The sequence below is a fragment of the Cyprinodon tularosa genome, unplaced genomic scaffold (assembly GCF_016077235.1).
Source record: "Cyprinodon tularosa strain WSP-4 unplaced genomic scaffold, ASM1607723v1 ctg495, whole genome shotgun sequence".
NCBI lineage: Eukaryota > Metazoa > Chordata > Actinopteri > Cyprinodontiformes > Cyprinodontidae > Cyprinodon > Cyprinodon tularosa.
In genome coordinates, this window is record NW_024039224.1 from 918,437 (window position 1) to 940,227 (window position 21,791).

General features: G+C 39.0%; 1 protein-coding gene across 1 annotated transcript in view; it reads right to left on the reverse strand.

Moving 5' to 3' along the window:
* The window catches only part of LOC119794843 (potassium channel subfamily T member 2), a 51,775-nt gene that overhangs the window by 2,963 nt on the left and 27,021 nt on the right, over positions 1-21,791 (reverse strand). Inside the window, exons 11-24 of the mRNA XM_038302552.1 lie at positions 15,444-15,608; positions 14,927-15,063; positions 13,798-13,861; positions 12,626-12,734; positions 5,623-5,731; positions 5,432-5,488; positions 4,032-4,184; positions 3,704-3,957; positions 2,200-2,524; positions 2,025-2,130; positions 1,776-1,948; positions 1,257-1,328; positions 633-767; positions 404-515 (exon numbers count right to left, since the gene is read on the reverse strand). Of these exons, the coding sequence (XP_038158480.1) occupies positions 404-515; positions 633-767; positions 1,257-1,328; positions 1,776-1,948; positions 2,025-2,130; positions 2,200-2,524; positions 3,704-3,957; positions 4,032-4,184; positions 5,432-5,488; positions 5,623-5,731; positions 12,626-12,734; positions 13,798-13,861; positions 14,927-15,063; positions 15,444-15,608 (1,971 nt within the window). The remainder of the gene's footprint in view (positions 1-403; positions 516-632; positions 768-1,256; positions 1,329-1,775; positions 1,949-2,024; positions 2,131-2,199; positions 2,525-3,703; positions 3,958-4,031; positions 4,185-5,431; positions 5,489-5,622; positions 5,732-12,625; positions 12,735-13,797; positions 13,862-14,926; positions 15,064-15,443; positions 15,609-21,791) is intronic.

Genomic DNA, 21,791 nt, shown 5'->3' on the forward strand with positions numbered 1-21,791 from the left:
TGAGGTCTTAAGACCAAAGTAATTGCCACTACCCCTGATTTGTATGCAGCCTGAGAACAAGCTTCACAACATAAAAAGCCTTTAAATGCTGTTTTTATTTTAAAATTGCACCAATTTGAAAAAACATTTAAAGAGAGGATGTCTGACTGTGGCTAATTTACTGTTTCGTTAATGGCGGTTATTAATGTCCAGAGCGAGACTCATTAGCTGCCACTGACAACATTAACAATAACAATTTTCAGTTAAAAGATCATTAGCATCCCATTCATTTATTTTCTATTCTACGGGAACTATGAATTAATAAAGAACTGATAAATTTTTTCCTTGTTTATTCTATGGCTACGACATACAATAAATAAAAAGGAAAAATATGGAGAAGCCATATTTCAACTTGAAATGTTACCTTTTCCAGTTTGGACAGAGCCAGAGAATAATGATCCTTCACTTTGAACTGCATGAAGCGCATGTTTGCAGGATGTGTCAATTCAGTGATGATACTAAGAGCTGGAAAAAGTCTACAATGGTAGAAAAAGCAGGAACAATTAGAGATAAAATTTGATTTAAAAAAAGGACACAATAAAAACTGAATGAAACTAAAAAACAAACAGAAAAAACCTTTAGGTGAAGCTGACCTGAATAGCGTCTGGACGTTAACAATCGTTTTTGCGTCAGCCATGTAATCCTCCTCTGCAATCATGGAGCTTTCTTTGTCAAACACCACCATAGTGTCGGCAAAAGTGATTCCACATCGCAGCAGGCTGTCCAGACTCCAGAAAGATACCCAACGAGGTGTTTAATACCACACACAGAGATTTTTTATATTATATTTTTATAGTAGTTATTTTAGCAAGTAGAAGTATATTAATAGTGAAAAAAAAATCCCTAAACACTGAGCCCTCAAACCCACAAACCCCCGTCTTTAGTTAACTCTATTTTCACTTCATCTTTATCCCCACAGCATAATGCTGCCATCACAATGTTTCACCATGGAGATGGTTGGTTCAGGTTAATTTGCAACACTAGGCAAAACCTTTCATTTTGGTCTGACCAGACAGATGTTTGCTATATTTCATACATGCTTCTCCACTTTCAAATTAAACACAAATTTATGTTGATTCATCTCCAATTATCCCAATGTTTAACATTCAGAATTGTGCATTTAAGTGACAAAGTTAGAAAAAGAAAATGAAGAAGTATGAACACTTTTGCACTTAAGGTAACAAAGTATGAATGCGAAAATAAAAATGTGGTCTTACTTTTCAATGGAGCCCACTGTGTAGAAAACCATTGGGAACCAACATATGGCTTCCAGGAAATCGGCTTCAGGTCTGTAAGGATAAAAAAAAAGCAGATTTCAAAGCGAATCCTACATGCCACAGAGAAGAGCACACACTCCCACAGCTACAGTCTGCCTTCCCCCTGTGCTGAATTTACTGAAGAGACAAAAGCACTTCTTAGAAAGCTGAAAATAACGGCACTACACAGGAGTGACTCAGCATTTTATTGCCCTTTTATTGGATTCCGTTCTCATTTGGCTGACTGGGTTTGTGTAGCTGCCACAAAAACAGGACATGTGCTGAGAGCATTCAGCATGTCACCCATCATCAATGGCTCACTTTTTCTCTCCCAATTGCCTTTTTTTAGAACTGAGCAATTGTGCCATTCTGTGCAACCCAGATTTCAAGGCCTGCTATTGTGGACAGCACCAGGATATGACCTGTTTGAGGTTGAACCTTTGTGTCTATCGGTAAGGATGACAAAAAAGCAGTCCTCACATGCTCTCCAGCAGCAGTACGATGGGCTTGAGCTCCTTCCGTGTTCGGTAGTAAGCCCGTAGAGGCACAATGAAGTTGTACAGACCGTTTCCTGCGCTCTCCGCCGACACAATGATCAGTTTGTTTTTGAAGCCGTAGGAGCGAGCATCTTCAAAGGGGATGTGAGGACAAGGCTAGAGGAGGATTCAGAGAGATTGTTAGGTTGCTTTTCTTTTACAAATAAGAATAGAAGTGATTTAAGTCTCCTACCTTGTCCATGCGCAGGCAGCAGAAAGGCATCTTTTCTTGAAGGAGATGGCATAGTGCAGGTGAGCTGCCAATATATGGAGAGTTCAGCGGGTATCCCTTCACCCACCTGCAGCACAAACTCACATTTACGTCTGAATGGATTTTAATACTCTCATATATCATATACTCTACTCACTCGCAGTGTCGACCCCACCAGTGGGCGCTATCGTCTTTATCACCGTCATCTTTGCCTTCTTCTCCCACTTCATCCTCTGACTGCTCCCCCAGAAGGTCAAAGGTCGGGTTGTTGACTCCATCCACCAGCTCCAGGACCGGCGCGATGCTGTGCCGTCTGTCATCGGCTGATTCTCCCATGGCAGGCAGAGCCAAGGTGTTCGAACCCCCCACCTCCACCCTGGAGCTGCTTCTGCTCCCCCTCCCACTGCCAAGGCCTGTACCAACCGGGTCCTGGCCCTCTGGGCTGCTGTCACTGGAGTCCTGCAGGTCGATGGCCACAGTGCCTGAAAACATTTCCAAAGATAAACAGAAACACCTTAAAATACATAAAACATTTCAGTACAATGTGGGGTCTCGAAAGGGAAATTAAAACAGTTCTATTTTCGGCCACTTGGTGGCATGTTTGTGTAGCAACAGAGTCAGACCTGGAAGGTATATGCTTTCAACACATGCAGGTGCATCTCAGACAATGTCATTAAAAGCTAAAACATATATATGTTAATTTTAATGGTTAGAATGTAAGAATGAATAAACCAAACACCGTCCATGAGGATGGTACGTAAAAAAAGAACAGTGTTATCCTCAAGCATGATAGAAAGTTGAGTGGAAGAAAAAAAAACTCCAAATAGTAAAAGCCTAACCCTTGAGAGAATTGTGAAGCAAATAACATAAAAAAGTTAAAGAGGCATTACATCATTTTCTAAAGACTTTCTAAAGACTGCCACCTATTGCCAAAACACAGAACTTCAGCCCTCTTCTGCTCGTTCTTGTAGCTCGCGCTCATACGTGATAAGTTCTATTTTTTAAAACTTTTTTTCACCTTACATGAATTTGCCATTGGTGTCTGAGTTGAGCTGAACGCTGGTCGCTTCTTAATAAGAACAAAATCCATGTTGAATACAACGCTTTGATTGTTTGCTAGATAGGACCCATTTAACAAGAACTTGCTTGATGCCACATCTGCTCATCAAACGATGCTTTGGTTGTAAAGGGTCAAATAAAAATTATATAATAAACACATTCTTTCAGTAAAAACTAAAAATAATGTCTCTAAAGGAGATTTTCAAGATGTGGAGCTTCAGAAATTACAACAATAGATGTATACAGGGCAGGTGCTGCAAGTGTACTTATGCCCCTCCTAATCCTATCAATCCAATCCAATCCAACTTTATTTATATAACACTTTAATAATCAACAGGACCATAGTGCTGCACAAAAAAAGAAGTACATCAGAAAAAAAATATCTGAACCTTCTCACCTTAAATAAATAGAAAAGGAACTTAACTCCTCTATGTTCCAAAGGCCTCTTTACAAATCAAATCATATTTTAGATGAATCTGTAAAACTCATATATTCTTTGACTACAATCCTTATTCAGAGTAGTGGCATATAGAGTAGAGGTGGAGTGTGTGAAAAAAATATGACAGTTTACAGAGTGTCTTTGCTGAGCCTTTCCTACTGACCCATGCTGGCTATGATGCTGTGCACAGGCAGGCGGGTGAGTCCATGATAGATACTCTGGTGGACTCCTCTTGAGTTTCCTCCCGCCCCTCCCCAAGATGGTTCCCTCTGACCCCTGACAAAAGCAGAGTTCTCTTCTTTAGAAATGTTGATGTAAAAGCAGGTGTCCGAAGCCCCCATGATGTGACACGGCCCGGGGTTCAACAGGATGTTTGTGGTGTCCAGTCTGCGAACCCCAATCAAACAGACCCCAAACCTGCAAACACACAGCCAAGATTAGTTCGGAGCCAAAGACTTTAGAATATTGCTTACAACAATGTTTTTACCCACTTTTTGTGTGCATGAAAGGAGGCAAAAGTGAAACTCTTTCCTAGGTACTCTCCAAAGAATTTACTTTCTTCCAGACGGATGTGATGGACCTCGTTGGCAGAGCAGCGCCTGTAGGTTCGGTGCCACTGGTCTGATGAACCCGCTCCGCCATTCCTGAGGCAGAACAACAAAAACACATTGGTTTAGTTGAAGCATGACCTTTAAAATGTGTTATATGAAGCACAAACGGTCACATGAGTGGATATTCCATCAAAGTTATAGTGGTGACATCCTACATCTCTGTCTAAGCTGCTAATCGATACTACAATCAGGGCATGGAGGGAGACAAGGACTCATAGCCCAGGCTTAGTCATTTGCACTGTTAAGAGACCACACCAGCTTTTCTCAGGGGGGAATACAGATTCACATGCGGGGGCTAAAAAGGTGACAACGAGAAGCAACAGTGTGGAGGTAGTGTGACTTTGGATAGCCTGCTAAAGAAAACTGCTGCATATAGAAACAGTGATGGAAAGGTTCAATTTACAGGAACAGACAGAGGGATGGGAGAGGAGGATGGCAAGTTATAACATCGTCAGTGCCAGAAATCCAGATGGTCTCAGGTTCAGATATAGATGAATAATAATGAGAACACCTCAACACATTCTTTATAAGGTGATTTAACAACTATAGGCTTAATTTAACAGGTTGGTGCTTTTTTTTCTTTTTTTACACATAAACTTTTAAGTTGAAGAAAAAAATAAAGGTTGGTCCATTTGCTGGCTTTAGATGTAGATAATATCTTACTGAGGTCTTTTGTTATTATTTTTCTTGTCTTTTTAGAGGCATATAACAACAATGGACATTTTTTCCATATTTTGTTGTATATTCCTAAAAAATAATCTTTACAAGTAAAAAAAAAATAATCATACAATCAACCAAAGAAATTCCAGTTCTATATAAGTTTAAAGGTAGCTAAGGTTTTAGGGGTTCCTATATATTATTATTATTATTGTTTTACAGACAGTACACAGCTCATACAGAGATACATTGCTGCAGAAAAGAAGGTAATAAGACAAGTTTCTGAAAACTGATAAATACTCTATAGAACAACTGTGTGCTGTTATGCTAATGTTAAGAATGAAGTTTATATAACTGTGATAAGAAAAATACTGGTTCCTTACTGTAAAGAGAACATGCAATGGTATCAATCTGCAAATAATGACACTTGTTTCTATAAAGGGGTTTTAAAATGACATTTTTTTTTTTTAGTCTTCTGATAATTTAGTATTATATATATATAAGTAGTTTCACTAATCAATAAAACTACTTATGTATATTGTTAGTGATCCATAGTTGAAAACCTTCACATTAAAAATAAACTCTTCTCAGAGTAAATGATAGTTTCTTTAATAGTATTCTACCTGTTAAGGGCTTGAAATGCTCCAGAACGTTGCTTGAAGGCCTCTTGGGGTGTAGTTCTATAAAAGGGGTAAACAGATGAAAAGAAGGAAGCTACTTTGGCTGGTTTTTCTCACACTACTATTCCAATGGCCATTAAAGTAATACCATAATATGACCAGAATGAAATGGGGAAAAAAAGGAGTTAACTCACTGTCCTCTTGAGGAGTGAATCAATAGAGTAATAAGAGTTGAGGTGCCAGGGCACACACAGTTTAAAGCCAGCATGGCGTACTTAAATTCCTCTTCGCACACCACATGATCTGCAGACAGAAAAACAAATTAAAGAGACATGAGCTGAAAGTTCTGTGGGCTTCAACTAAAATGAAAGACTCAACAAAATACATTAATTGGTTTGGTCAAAATTGGTATATAATCTGATGAGTAGATAAAGTTGTTTAGATTTTGATGTTGATGGTTAGATGCTATTAAAATCTGCTGCAATTAAAAATAGGGATCCAATAGGACTAATCCTGAAAACCCCTTTTGCCAAACGTTCATAAGACATTGTTATACAAACATAATTAATCTCAAAACCTTTAATCTCCCATTTTGCCTCAGAAGCAATTTTCTGCATCAAGATGAAGTAAATTCTGATATATTCACCCATAAACGGCTTTATGCGACTTTAATAGATATTTTGAGATGGTGTTTTATACCTCCATTATTTGAGCTTTGTGGAATCATGTAGCTGTTTTAATAAAATGGGGCTGTAATTGAGCCTTGTTGTATCCCCATTGAAACCAATTTAAAATAAACTAGATACTGCAGCCCATCAAGTGTACAACAATCAGCCTTCAGGAGTGAAAAAGCTATAACATCATATTGGTCAATAATAATATCACATTGCTTTAAGGATTTAATCTTTATTTCTAGCTGTGGAGGACTTTAAACAGACGTTAACAGAAAATAAATCTAATTTCAAAGATTTCTTTAAAGACCTTATCTATTCTGGAATAAAAATTCTACCCTGAAAAATGTTTTTTTAGTTTGATAAACGAAGTGAAACACTACTAGATCAGCTAGTCTGGTTTCTGGAGAGGATTCATATAATGGAACAAGAAGAGCCTTCTAAATAGAGGATTTTTTTGTACTATCGTCCACTTTAGACTCTGCTGTCACATTTGAAAAGTTTTCAACAACATAAAAAAACGATTTGCTGAATTAGCTGTCTCTATTGTCCCTATTGCAGGTGCTCGTTCAGCTAAAGGGAGCAGAAACTGCTAAAATCAACAAAGTGAGAGCGAGTCAAAAGAAAGATGAAAAAAATGTATGAAGAATAAAAGCCTTAGAGCTGGAAGCTGATCAAGGCTAGACAGAATTGGTCTGAATCAGAACTTCTCTGATGGTACTCCTCCTGTCTCATCAGTCCATCGCCCTCTGACTGTTGCAGAATAAGACTGATATTCGCTTAATGAAGCAATTACATAATCAGACCTCAATAGTCCCACTACAGGAGAAGATGCTACCAAGTCAGTGCCAAAACAGATAAAACCAAGTTATCAAAGCTATTGTTCACCTGCAGAGAGAGAGAGAGAAATAAAACATCTCTATACAATCCGAACAAAATGTCTCCAGCTTGCTGGACGCTGCCTCTTCTACCTAAGTTTCCACACGTGTAGTATCCAAGATACAAGATAAATATGCATTTCAGAGTTTTAAATCAATGGATATGAATGTAAAGATGTAATCTATATAAAAGAAATTATGAATTTATTCAAGGTAATTTCAAAGAATGACCCTGGAGCACTCCAGGTCTCCACCAGAAGAGATGGAGCAGTCTGGCAGACTCTGCTGAGACTGCTGCCCCTGCGATCCGATCCCAGATAAGCAAAGAAAAAGAGTATGAGTATTTTCTAAAACTTATTAAAGCCCTGTAGAATCATTCACTTAAAGAAATACTTTTACACATCGGTTTCTAAAGGTTTAATTTCTGGCGAGATAATGGTAGAAGTTAATTGAATAAATGATGCAGTGGTATTTTGATGGTTATTAGTGATTATCAGTCCCATAGAATGGTTTCAGATTGTGCCAGTAGGCTCAGTGGGTTGTTATCATCGAGTGAATCCGAATCCTAATCTTGTCATTCTTTTCCCCCTGCAGAATTTTTAATCTAAAAATGATCCGATTGTTGTTAATATCTAACAAACTAAAAACAAATAAATCTCATATCCTGTCAACTGAGTTGTAGAATCCTCTTCCAATAAATATTTAATTCCCTGTGAAAAAATGCAGATCATTCTTTAATAAGATCCTCATCTAAAGGACATGCAATGTTTGTTTTGAAACCTAATGTGTGTCACAAACCTAGTGAATGATTTTTTTGTTGTTGTTTTATGCAGAAATTAAGACAAAAACTGGACTAAATCGTGAAATAAAACAGCGTGCTTGGATGTAATGAGAACGGAGACAGAGGAAACTCTATGTAATGAGTATTACTAAGGGTATGCTGGCCTGACGCTGTATGCTGAGCTGACAGAACACTGGACCGGAGCGGAGCAAATAATCATCCCACGTGGATTACTTTCTTATGATTGGCTTTTACAAGGGAGCTCTGTCATTGCTTGCAAACCATCACCTGTATGAAAAAAATGCATTTGTGTATCGAGGTACATCAGGAGAGTGTCAAAAATCCACACTCAGATGCAGTGAAGTTTAAAGACCACTGGTACTTTGTAATGTAATTTATAATTGTTTGTGGACCAGAAATACTTTGGCGAATCATGTGCTGTGCATGTGTGATTCGTGTCTGCTTGCGTGAATCGTGCTGTGTGTGGAGCTTGTCCTGTGCATGTGTGAATCACATATGGGTATTTGTGAAACTTGAGACCAATTTGGCTCCATAGAAAAAAGGCCATTGTAGCCCTTAAAAAGTTGCAGCTCACTAAAAAGCTCAGTAGGTAGAAATCCTTGATTGGACAACTAAAAACATTGCACTAAACAGTCTGACCTTTATGAAAGCGTGGGGGAAAAAAAGCTAAAGCGTAAAGATATCCATGAGAGGTCCTGTTTGCAGTCTGCTACAGACCACAGAAAAATAAAACAATGCTTAAAATCAAAGCATATTTATACCTTTGAAATGGCCTAGTCAAAGTACATTATTTCAAACGTGTGATTTAAAATAGACTCTCCTTTTCCGCTCTGACTGGATTGAAGCTATTTTACAAACCAGCCTGGACCAAATTCAGTCTCCATCTGAGCAAACCTGGCAGAGAAATACAGGATATTGAAATAGTCATCTTTAACAACACAAATTATGGAAAAGTTACAGGGGGTTAAAAAAAAAAAAACATGATCTCAGGATCATTCAAGTGTGGTTTTCTCTTTCAACATGATGCACACAGCTTCTGCTGTGATGAGCCGACTGCTGGCAGATTCAGTTTCTGGTTCGGTGAACTGCTGTGACAACATCATGCTGTCGCCTTGTATGAAACACTCGCATGCCTCTTCATACAAAAACATCACTTCAGTGGCAGCTGTCGATGCGTGTGCACTTGTCACTTATCTGCTGTTTATATTTACAGAGCGTGACAGTTGAGGTAAAACTGATCACCTCAAATTCTCATCTCAGTCATAAATCCGCTCAAAGCTCGATACCCTGAGAGGAGGAATCTCAGGTTACTGTTAGCGCTTGGACAGAGATGGAGAGCTGGAGCAACAGGTCAGAGTATTCATCCACAAAACACCTAATGGAGCCAAGCCCCTGGGTCAACCAAACCACCCAAGCAAACACAGACCACACTCTTATTTAACAGCTGCCTCAGAGTCTCCTCTTTTAAAGGAATATCTGATCGACCGGTTAATGTTTGTGGCGAGCCGACCAGTGAAAAAGAGCCAAAAGAGAATCCATTTCCTGCGCTGTGTATTTATTTTTCGATTGCACTGTCTTCAGTTCAGTGCACAGGCATATCAGGGCTGCTTGTTAAGCAAGACAGTTGATCCGGGCAGTAAAAGCACAGTATGTGCTCCGCATTAGGATATAATTGGTGACAAAGCATCAAAGCCTTAGATGGAGAATCACACTCTACAGTGCTACTCTAAGAAGCAGATGGCCGAATAAGATAAAAAAATGCAGCTCATGTTAAAATTAATGAGACGCGCGTCTGGCTGGAGGTGTCTGGCTGGAGGTGGGCAGGTGATAAACATGCAGATTAAAAAAAACAAGGGAGAGCGATTCTTCTGATTGAGTAGCAATTTTTTTTTACCTTTGACTCAGATCAGCACATCATAATTCATCTCACACACCTAACGCCCCGCAGGCTCCTGCTATACAGCCTGTCAATTTAGTTCAAAGTTAAAGCTTGTTGTAAAGCAATGGGCATCTATCTCTGACGACCGTAAGACAAAAAAGTAAATAAATGAAGTGGTTACTGTGGAGCAGTTCTTGTCGTTATAAAAATGCAAAAATTCGAAATGAATATCTGAAATTCTAGAATATAGACCTGTCTTTGAATTCAGTCTTCATTTGTTGTTGACTACTATGATCCTGTTTTCCTTTCCTCACAGGTTTCCATTCTGCAGATTCCTGATCATTGACCAGCAGAGAGCTTAATCAACCCCCCCAACACACACACAAACACACACACCAAAGCCGGGCATACACTGTATGATTTTTTGCCCTGTTCGGGTCGATTCTCCAGTCATGCAAGAATGTTTTATTCGGCCCCAGTTTCAGCCTTGTGTTGTATACAGGGGGTAATGAGGGGCGATTAGCCTCTCCCGACCACCTCCCGATCAGGAATCGTAAGGTCGGGAGAAAATCAAACATTTTGAAATTCATTCAGCCAATCGTGAGGTCGCATCAGAGCGTCAGGCCACACAGTGTGAGAACATACATTGTGAACTGTGAACTTTTAAACCCTGCGATTTCATTGTACAGTTTGAGCTGTAGCTGAGTGCAATGATTGAAAATATCACACAGTGTACGCCTGGCTTAACAGACATCTTTGCTTTCAATTCTTGCTCCAAGGAACTGTGCCCTTTCCTTTGTGTTTTCTGCTCCAGCACAGAATCAAATGTGCAGCACTAAGGCCCCGTCCACACGAAGTCAAAACGAACACGAAACGTTGATATTTCCCAAAACGTTAGCCGTAAAGACGGAGACGTAAAATAAATATGAGCGTCCACACGAATGCATGAAAACGCTGCAAAATGTATGCCAGGCCTGTAAGTGGCGCTGTGGTGCCAAAGCAAAAATAAGCGACGAAATGTTGGGCATGCGCACTAATATTTATACATGGTTGCCCTGCGGGTCCATTTTCGTGGTTGAGTCAAATTCAGGTGCTGAACTATGTCGTCGATATTGCTCTGTTCTTCCTGGAGATATTCCAGAAGAAGAAGATTCTGTTGTAAGCCCGACAGCAGGGTGAGTAGCATTAGCAGCAACGGCGCCATTGCTGTTGTGATGTGTCGCGCATGCGTGTTTAGAGGCGACGCTATGACGCATGCGTGTAAAAAAAAATATGCGGTTAGAGCGTAAAGATGGAAACTCGAAAACGGCGTTTCGAAATCTTCCCACTCTGAAGGCTGAATAAAAAAAAGATCGTTTACAGACCCCCGAAACGCCGGCTTCGTGTGGATGAGAGGCTGGTTTGGTGAAAAATTTGTGCGTTTAGGCCAGGGTTCGTCTTCGTGTGGACGGGGCCTAAGTCATTCAAACTGCAACAGCGGCTCTTTGCATACACAGCAAAAGTGCAACTAAGACCTGCCCACAGGTCCACCAGCTTAGGTAATTAAACCAGTAGGTTAGTGACTGCATTGAAGGATCGGGCTGATTTTCACAATGTTGAACTACCTAAGCAGAAGATGCCTGTGGGATACGGGAATGCTTTTCTTTAATATAGATTAGGCAAATAATCAATACATACATGTTGGAACCAGATATCTATTGTTACTCAAACTGCTACAGCAGCAAACTTAAGGAACTTCTCTAACAGACGTTCAACTCCCATTAGGATGAGTTTGTGGATCTGATTAAATTGTGTATCTCTTGCTCATTAATGCCTCCCACACCATCACTTCAGGAGTGTTTTCCAAGTGGTGTCAAAATTTGGCATCTGTAGTCACACTAATGCCTGTGTGGCTGTACGCTCTGTGAGTTCAGCTATTGTGATGTCAGGATTTGGAGAGAGTAATAAACTCAGTTTATTGTTCATTTTCCCTCATTATAGCATAATAATGCTAAGGAAATGAAGAAGTGACTAACTTGCTACCTTTTGATTTCAGCACTGAGCATCTGCCTCTTCAAAGAGGGAACATCTACAGGCTATTAGGCAGAGCACAGTAATCACATCATTCATTTTGTTAATGGATATAATAGGAACATATTAGTATGTTCATGGGAGATAAAACATCAAAGCTTTTCAATCAGGTCTTACAGAGTTTTCAGAGCAGAAGATTTCTCCTGCATAGCTGAGTGTTTATCATATATTGTGGAAAAGGTGCCAAAATGGAAAGACATGAAATTCTCTTTGTGCAAAACAATTCCTGCCTCGATAATAACAAAAGCTCAAGCCTGACTGTGAAGTGCTTTAACAGCGCTGCAGGAGGATCACCCTGTGGAGAGGGCTTGTCTGCCAGGTTAGCACCACTGCAGAGCCCATCAAAAGCAGGGATTTTCTTTGCTAAGGTAGAAGAGTAAAACATTAACAACTGATGGAGACAAGTGGTATGTGAGTGACAAGCTAGAACCGGGTTTCAGATCATCCAAGGCTGCAAGGTGAGAGACGTGCAATAGAGGGAAAGGATGTGAGGGAGTGCGGGTCCCGGTCGTTCACTCACAGACGACTGACTGGTGTCTGCTGTTTTGCAGAGTAGGATGGTGAGAGTCCAAAGACTAATGTTTGAAACTCGCAAAAAAGGCATTTAGGCAAGCTGTGCCAATCCGTCCCACACTTCCTTCAAGCTGGGAAGAGAGATTGCTATAAGGCTGTACCAGCACTCTCATTGAAAAAACATTTTTTAGTCTGAGCCGTCACTTAGATGAGCTCAGGTACATCTGAGGCCGATTTGTCTCCATTGTTAAAGTAAACGACAGCAAACACAAACTTAAGAAATTCAGCTTCAAAACCAGAAATATATTATGTAAAAGGAACATGTTGAACAATAGCCTGCTTCCCCACAATGCCAGCCTCTTTCATTTCACACTCTCTGCCCACCTGCAAACTTGACGTGGAACTTGTTCTCTGGCTTGAGAATCTGGACGTACAGAGGGCAGTTTGGAGCGAAGTCTTTGACAGCCCAGGCTCGGAGGATGGTTTGATGATCCTGCCAACATTGAAAACCGAGTGGATTAAGTTAGCCATCATGGGGAGAGAGTGGGAGGAAGGAGAGGAAGTAAGGTGCAAAGAGATCATTAGTGACATCAGGCTGAAGCACTGTTATAGCTTTCCTCTTAAATTGCTTGATGGTGTGAAGCAATGTGATCTTCCTTGATCAGGTTTAATGCAATTTGGAGGGTGCAAAATTTATCTAAGTTGCTTCAAACATCTATTTGGTAAAATGTGCTGTTTTAAATGATGTTTACTTTTTTTTCATAAAGACATAACACTCAAAATATTTGTGCACAATGCACCAAAGCCAGATGTGTCATCAAGAAACCGACCCATTATTTTTTTGTTTAAATCTGTATATCTTTGTAGATGGCTACAAAAGGTGTGCAGACAAAGTCAATATTGAGTTACACATTAATGCTGGTAAGTAGGTATATAACCATTTCAGCATGTCTAATTTGGGCCATGTGTGGATTAAAGATCAACAATTAACTGAAGCTTCTGAACCCAAAGCAGTTTAAATAGATAACTAAGAGCCCTAATACAACATTACCTTGATATATATCCCATATTTATTCTTAAATTAATGCAACATGTTTGCAACTAGATCAGGACATTTTTTTATTATTTGAACTGCTGATTACAATGTTATCCATTGAAAACTAAAGTCAAACTTCTTTTTTGTGCTAAAAAAAAGACCTTTTTAATGTTTCCGATTTAATATCTGTTCAAATTAGAGCAGGATAAACCTTTTAAATCTAGCATTCAAATAAAAAAAAAAAAATTTTATTAGCCCCCCTGGTTACATTTGATGTTTCAATAAGCACCTCCTACTTATATTCAGGGTTGAATGAAGTACATTTAAACCCTGAATAACATGTTCATGAAATCCAAAGCTATCTCTCTGAATTCCTAATCAGATCTACGTTACGGTAAGAAATGTCCTTTAACAACGTCTGTGAAATGAAAGTATAAGGATGGACAGGAAATCCATAAATTTAGCCATGATTAATGCTGATACGATTCGGGATCAAAAAGGGAAATGATGAAGCACGTACAGCAGCAATACGGTCCACTTCAAACCGGTTACTGAGGATAAAGCAGGCCTCAGCATCGTCCATCCTGCAGGTAGTTAGTAGAGCCAGCAGCCACAGGAGCGAGAGAGGCAGGCGGAGTGGGAGAGACAGACAGAGGAAGAGAGAATCGGGGGAGGCCGTGAGACACAGGAAGAAGGGTGTTGTCATGTTATTGTCAGAGAGGACAAAAGAGGAAAAAAGTGGGACGGCAGAACAACAAATGTATAACGTTATCGCACACGCCATTTTAAGACGAGATGGTGGGAGGTGAGGGTAATAGACAGGGAAGCTTTTTCCTTCCTTTTTCTCTAAAATTAAGTTTACATGGTTTTATTTGTAATTCAGTTTTTACATGCCCTAAACCATCAAATCCAACGTGTGTTATTGAGACTTTAAGTAAAAATTTAACATAAGGCACAATATGGGGAGAGGAGGGAAAGTAAAAGGCGTGAGTGCCAAATATAAAAATCTAAAAGATGAGGGATATATTTATCTGTCATCTTCACTATGATCAGCCAAAATAATCAGGGGATCTGATACTACCAAAAACTATTTTTATTTTTCAAAATTCAGCAACTCAACAAAGCATTAGCCATATTGAGGAAGATCTGGTCAGATGAGACTGAAACTGAGCTTAAATGTAAAAAGCTTTGTGTTATGGAAAAAACGACAACAAATAAAATCAAGGTGGTGGCAGCATCTCGCTGTGGGGTTACTTTTCTCTCAGTAGGGGTATAAAGATCAGTCAGAGCTTCTAGGCTGATGGAGGCGAAACAGTGAAATCTGCTGAAGGCTGCATAAAACTAGCAGGGTGTATAATACTATCCTTCCAGCAGGACAGCAACCCTAAAGATACAGCCACAGTTATGATTGATGGTTTACATCATCTAAAATACTTTAAAAAGGTTCCCCCGGTACAAATACTTTGCTAGACATTGTTTTATATTTCAGGGGCTTGCAAACACAGGTGCCTCAAAATGCTTAAGCACTTAATTCTAAGCTGCATATTAATTACTGGCCATGGTGGGGCTTTTTTGTAGAGCTCTGTTGTTGATTTAATGTAATAACTCTGTTATTACACTTAAAAAAAAAGAAAGTTAGAGTCACTCACTTGGCTCTCATAAGGTCTTGGTCTTTGAGGGCAGACCCCTGCAGGTAGATGACTCTCAGAGCCCAAAGTGGAACATGTAGGACCCTCCTAACCTGGACGTCCATCTCAGCGGGGCAAAGGATTACCACATAGTAGTCCTACGAACCGACAGAACAGACAGCTTTGGTTCAGAGTTTATGGTTAAGTATTTCTGTTCAGCACTAAGAGAGCAATGAAAGTCAAATAAATTATTTATTTCATTATCTGACAGTGAATTTCACAGACCAAATTAAAGGAGGAAAGGGCAGATTCTGGCTACAGCTAGACTCAGCTTTAAATTATGAAAAGTAAGATGATCCCTGGAAACACAAGTAAATATTCACACCTTCCAGCAAACAGCCACTCAGCTGATCCAGCGTGAATAAGTATGAGGTTGACCCCTTGCTTTAACAGGATTAATTTTGTTTTACCCTCCTGGAAAGGATTATCCTAGGGAATAAACATACAAAGGACCGTCCCGTCCCACTTAAATCCAGACCTGCAACCGAGGATGAGCGAAGAACTCGTTGAGGAAGTCCATGAGGAGGTCGATCTTTAGGCAACTGACACACAGCACCACGTGTTTCTCCGTCTGTGCCCTGTAGCGGCTGTAGTTGCCCCCAGATTTCTGCCGCTCCATCCACAGAAAGGCCAGCTGCTCAAACTGCATTCAGGGAGACATTTATCACATTCAGCAGATGGAAAGTGGATTAGGTTAGCTGGAATACAGCAAAGACCCAGGTGGGATATGAAAAGAAAAATGTTGCCTGGTGCGTAATGTTTCCATTTGATCGGGGGAAAGTGTTCGGGGGCGAATTAAGATGAGTGGAGATTTCAGGACTGTGAGTAAGTGGAACGTGATAGTGGACATTAACAGGGAGAGACACGTAATGGAAATATCAAGAGGATCAGACAGACCTTACAGATGTTATCTTGTAAAACAGGAAGGGTGACGGATGGTAGAAAGCAAGATATCTAAAAGAAAATGCTAAAGGCATAGCTAGAGTTTCTAACCTGACGTCAAACACGGATCCTTTTTAATATAATTGTTTTGGAATTGGTGCTGAATAGTTGACTGCTGTGATATAGGAACTGAGCTCTGGAGCAGCTACAGCTGCAACAAATGACAAAAAATGAAGGTGGTGGATATCACATCTACTTATATATCTATTCTGTTTCATATTTAGGGACAAATATATCACATTTAGCTAAACTTAAATAAAAAGATATATTAGGTGAAGAATTTATTTTAAAAAAAAAAGTTAAAGGAAGGATTTGTGATTTCTGGTTGTAACATTTCAAAGATGATTAAACAAAAGTGCTCCTGAATATTCTTATAATTTAGTTTCTGCCTTCAACTGATATCTGAATCTGTTAAACCTGGAATAAGGTTCAGGTTTTCAAAAACAGCCTTTTTAATTTGAATCCTTTAGTTAAAGACAGTAGCTTCTCAGAATTTGCTGGGAGGTTAAAAAAGGCTGAAAAGGATTGCATCAAAAAATGGCTGAAAAGGTGGAAGGTGGTCAGGAAGACTGCCATAAGAAAAAGTGAAAGGGTTGCAGGCATTTGTGCCAAGTGCTCTGTGTGTGTTTGTATACTGTATATATAACTGGGCAAAGTGTAAGGGTGGAAAACATATCCTTACCTATCACAGTAAACATCCTGGACTAATGAGTCATGGTCTGATGAAACAAGTGTTGAACTACGGGATGCAACTCCAAAAGGTATGTTTTAAAGAAAAACAACAAAAACTAATGTAAAAAGAACAAAAATCAACAGAAACCTGGTGGTTGCAGGACCATGGTCAAATGTAACTCTTTTTCTTGGATACATTTTTTTTATTTTCTTTCCAGTCAGATTTAGTGCCAACTCACCAGACAGAAGCAAATGGAGACTGCTTTTGTTTTTCACTATGCCAGTGAGTCTAAGCATGCATGCATGACAACAATGCCTTAATGAGAGAAGGGAGCTTTTTCCAAGTAATAAATAAAATATGTATATTATCTTAAAGAGACGACTCTCAGAGGGCACAAAATTGTAACTCTTTATTTCAACCCAAGCAAATAAAAGGTTAAATACATCAGTGCTGAGGCATTGTGCCAGATAACACGCTGACAGAACTGTGAACACATTTGATTTTTATCTATTCGGTACATCCCTTAAAAAGGGTTTTCCTCACACAAGTTATCAGTAAAGCAGTGTGTTACCCTGGGCTATTATCTGATAGGATGTGAAATGATCAAAGTGTCTTAACTAATCTTGCATTTTATTGAGAATAAATAGACAAAGTCAAGTAAAAGTTAAAATTAAAGGAGAAGCATCCATGTCTATTGTATTTTAACAGCCTGTATTTTTCCCCTAAAATGTCTTTATACTTAAATTACTAAAAAAGATTACTAAAAATATTACCTAAGATAAATGGGGCAAAGTTTAATTCTAAGCTGTGGGATAAACTCCAACAAGATTCCAGTTGAACCAAAAGGCACTTTGACAAAGTATTAATCTAAAGTTATGCGCACTTATGTATGACATTTCTTTATTTAATTTTACAGATGAATGACATATAACATGCTAAAAAGTAAAAAAATAAAATCATTTATCATGGACTTATTTTTCCACAAAGCCCAGCACTGCATCTTCTTTAGAAACCATTGTACATTGTTCAGGTTGATGTGTTTAATTTATGCAATGCCATTTTGCCATTATTGATGTAAAAGTCAGGCTTTAAACAGAAAACACCAGGAAACTGAGCTGTAATGAAGAAAATAGGAGTTTTCTACTTATCTGTATTCTGAAGCATATTCCAAAACTCTCCACAGTGCAACAGGCTCTACTTATTGATTGGATTTTGTTAAGAAAACCCAGAAGGCAGAATTATAAGAATATATATAAATCAGCTGTGACCCATGGCAGTTTGTAGCCAAGACAATGATCAGGGTCATACAGAGGTAAACATTCAGTCACATATATACCCCCCCTCACCATGAACAGACAGGTTGGGGGCTAGCAGGGGCCAGTTTCTAAATGTCACAGGGTATTTATGGATGAAAGATGAGCAGAGGGATTGAAGAGCACAATATATCAAGGTTAAAGGAACATTTCTTATTAATGTATTCATGAAACTTCAGCAAACTGTTCTTAAGGTAAAGTTTTTAATGAGGGCTTTGTGAGGATATATGCAATCATCCGGCCACAGCTGGAATACAGAGGGAGTGTTTGATCATGTTAGCAAGGGATTCAGTCTCAATATACTATTTCTATTTTTTCAACACAGTCCCGCTGTTCTAATGTGTTCTAAAACAGATCGTTATAGAATTATGCATTCTATAACATGCATAATGACTTTAAAACCAAAGGTATATTATATATGGAGCATCTAATAAAAAAGATCAAACATTTCCAAGATTGTATGGAGTTCTGTCATCCAGACAAATATTTTATCCATTTGTAGAGAGCGATTGCATGGCAGGTGAAATGTTATATCTAACCAAATATTGTGTCCAAAAAACTAAATGTTGGGATTAAGGGGATTAATACAGCAAAGAAGATGGCAGGTCAATTGTGCAACTGTAGTCTTGATACTGTCATGGTATTTTGGATTTTAGTTTGCAAGTTTTATCTTGATTATGAAGTTACAAGGTTTGTTTCTGTTTAATTGCATTTATTTTATTAGCAAAAATATACAGAATGTCCGAGATCCGTATATTTTAATTCCTAAAATATGACAACTTAAAGGCAGAGAGGAGGATTTCTGGAAAGACCCTTCCTCTCCACTTAAAAAAAAATGTACATGCACAACCCTGAACCCGCTGCCGAGAGGGAACACCTATTTAACGACTGTGAGAGCATGCAGGAGCCCATTTCTCCACATGCATGCTCTGTTTAAAAAATGCTGTTTGCATCGCTCATACATGCAATGATAATGCCTCTTTAAATTTATTTAGAGTAAATACAGATTTTAATAACAGTGCTGTATTTTTTAAATTAAACTGACTTTATTTGCAAACACTGTGTGATTTAAATAACCCATATTAAAACATGAATTTAAGAATCCTTATGGGAATGTTAAGAGTGCAAATTTCTGCTGAGGAGTAATGCATTTTGAGTTGGATGAAAACTGAGTCCAGTAGGTGTTAAAATGAGTTTTAGGTAATGAAAATATACAAATAAGGAGAGAAAGAAAGCAGCTGAGTGTATGACTGCCATTTCTCATCATTCGCTTGTTAGCTGTGTGTCTATGGAGTATCTCCATGCAGAGATAGATGCTCTAAGTGCAGGATCACACACATGAAACCAGCTGCAAAGAGGAAATGAATCCCATTAGCATCCTCGCATGTTCTGGGAGGAACACAGGTATGGCAACCAATTCCTGTTTTACACCAACCTGAGGAACGACCACCGGGGAGACAGTGAAACCGATGCTCTTGTGGAGGTGTTTTATCGGCCCCTGCATGTGTGTAAACAGCTTTTCTAAGTCTCTATCATAAATCTCTCCTTTTATGAGGCTCAGAGACGGGAAAGAGATTTAGGAAATTGAATGAGTGTGGAAGACTCTCTTGTTGCTCTCTGAATAAAAATAGTGTCGTAAATCTTCGTAGGACGCCATGAGTCATCTAATTATTGTATAAAGGGGAAGATACATTATTTGAGAAAAAGGGAGAAACTTTAATTTTCTTCTGCATGATAAAACAAAACATGTTATCTTTCAAGAGTGATAAAGTGAGTGGCAATTAAATTATAATTCTTGTTTTTATGATCATAAATATAAATTATCTTAGTTTTGCAAAGAAAAAAATAGGAATCTTGTTTGAAACTTATGGTTCAATATAACACATGGGAATAAAACGGATTTTCGCCTCAGGGATTCTTCAGCTCATCAAATAAAAGCTTGTTTTCATCATGACTTGAATAATACCTGTATTCTCTTATCTGTTCTCATTTAATGAAATACCTTAAAGGACTATTCAAACCTCCTGAGCTTGGATAAACGTAATAAAATCACAAGCAAAATATTTGTTTTTTGTTTTTAAACTCTATACGATAACCAAAAAGGAAAATTAGGTATATACCGTATTTGTGTTCAGCAGAGGTGTGAAAAGTATTCTCATTGTGCTTTTTTATTTCTTATGTTTCATACATGATCTGTTTCCTTATAAAGCAATGAGATTTGATGCCCTGGTGCTGGATAATAGCCAAACAGATTTGATGTCACAAGTGGACTATCATGGCTGTTGCCATAACCGTCCCCCTGATAACTGTTCTGAAACTTTTTTAGGGGCGAGGTATTTGAGAAAATCATATGCAATGGACACAGAGATGGAAAAAATAGAAATTAAAGGAGAGAGAAAGGAAGAAGAAGAAAAAGAAAATACAGAATAACTCCTAGAAGTCAGCTTGGATGGTGTAGTGCTTGTTTTCTTTACTAAGTAAAAGTATAAATACCTGTGTAAACAAAGGTTTAGGTCAAAGTAAGTACAGATTGAACCCCTTTATTTAAGTCAACGTAAAAATTTACATGTTGTGCATTGTAAGTAAGTGCAAAAGTAAAATTAAGTGGTTGCTAAAAATAATGCAAAATAACAAAAAATTCCTCTAAAAAAGAAAAAAAAGGCAAATTTTCTTCTTTTGCTCGCTGTGTTTGGATAGAGAACATGAGAAATACTGACTTAGTCTAGATTTGTTTAAAATTAAAATGTTAGACAGGATAATTATAGAGTGAACTGCACAGACATCCCATATAAGAAACTGAATACATTTAGAGCTCTGGTATGGACGGCAGTAAAGTTTTAAATAGCATCAAAATTAAAATCAAACTTAAAAGATTACTGACATGGTTTTTAACTGGAGGTGTACACTCACCGGCCGCTTTATTAGGTACCCCATGCTAGTAACGGGTTGGACCCCCTTTTGCCTTCAGAACTGCCTCAATTCTTCGTGGCATAGATTCAACAAGGTGCTGGAAGCATTCCTCAGGGAGTTTGGTCCATATGGACATGATGCTATCACACAGTTGCCGCAGATTTGTCAGCTGCACATCCATGATGCGAATCTCCCGTTCCACCACATCCCAAAGATGCTCTATTGGATTGAGATCTGGTGACTGTGGAGGCCATTTGAGTACAGTGAACTCATTGTCATGTTCAAGAAACCAGTCTGAGATGATTCCAGCTTTATGACATGGCGCATTATCCTGCTGAAAGTAGCCATCAGAAGTTGGGTACATTGTGGTCATAAAGGGATGGACATGGTCAGCAACAATACTCAGGTAGGCTGTGGCATTGCAACGATGCTCAATTGGTACCAAGGGGCCCAAAGAGTGCCAAGAAAATATTCCCCACACCATGACACCACCACCACCACCCTGAACCGTTGATACAAGGCAGGATGGATCCATGCTTTCATGTTGTAGACGCCAAATTCTGACCCTACCATCAGAATGTCGCAGCAGAAATTGAGACTCATCAGACCAGGCAACGTTTTTCCAATCTTCTATTGTCCAATTTCGATGAGCTTGTGCAAATTGTAGCATCAGTTTCCTGTTCTTAGCTGAAAGGAGTGGCACCCGGTGTGGTCTTCTGCTGCTGTAGCCCATCTGCCTCAAAGTTCGACGTACTGTGCGTTCAGATATGCTCTTCTGCCCACCTTGGTTGTAACGGGTGGTTATTTGAGTCACTGTTGCCCTTCTATCAGCTCGAACCAGTCTGGCCACTCTCCTCTGACCTCTGGCATCAACAAGACATTTCCGCCCACAGAACTGCCGCTCACTGGATGTTTTTTCTTTTTCGGACCATTCTCTGTAAACCCTAGAGATGGTTGTGCGTGAAAATCCCAGTAGATCAGCAGTCTC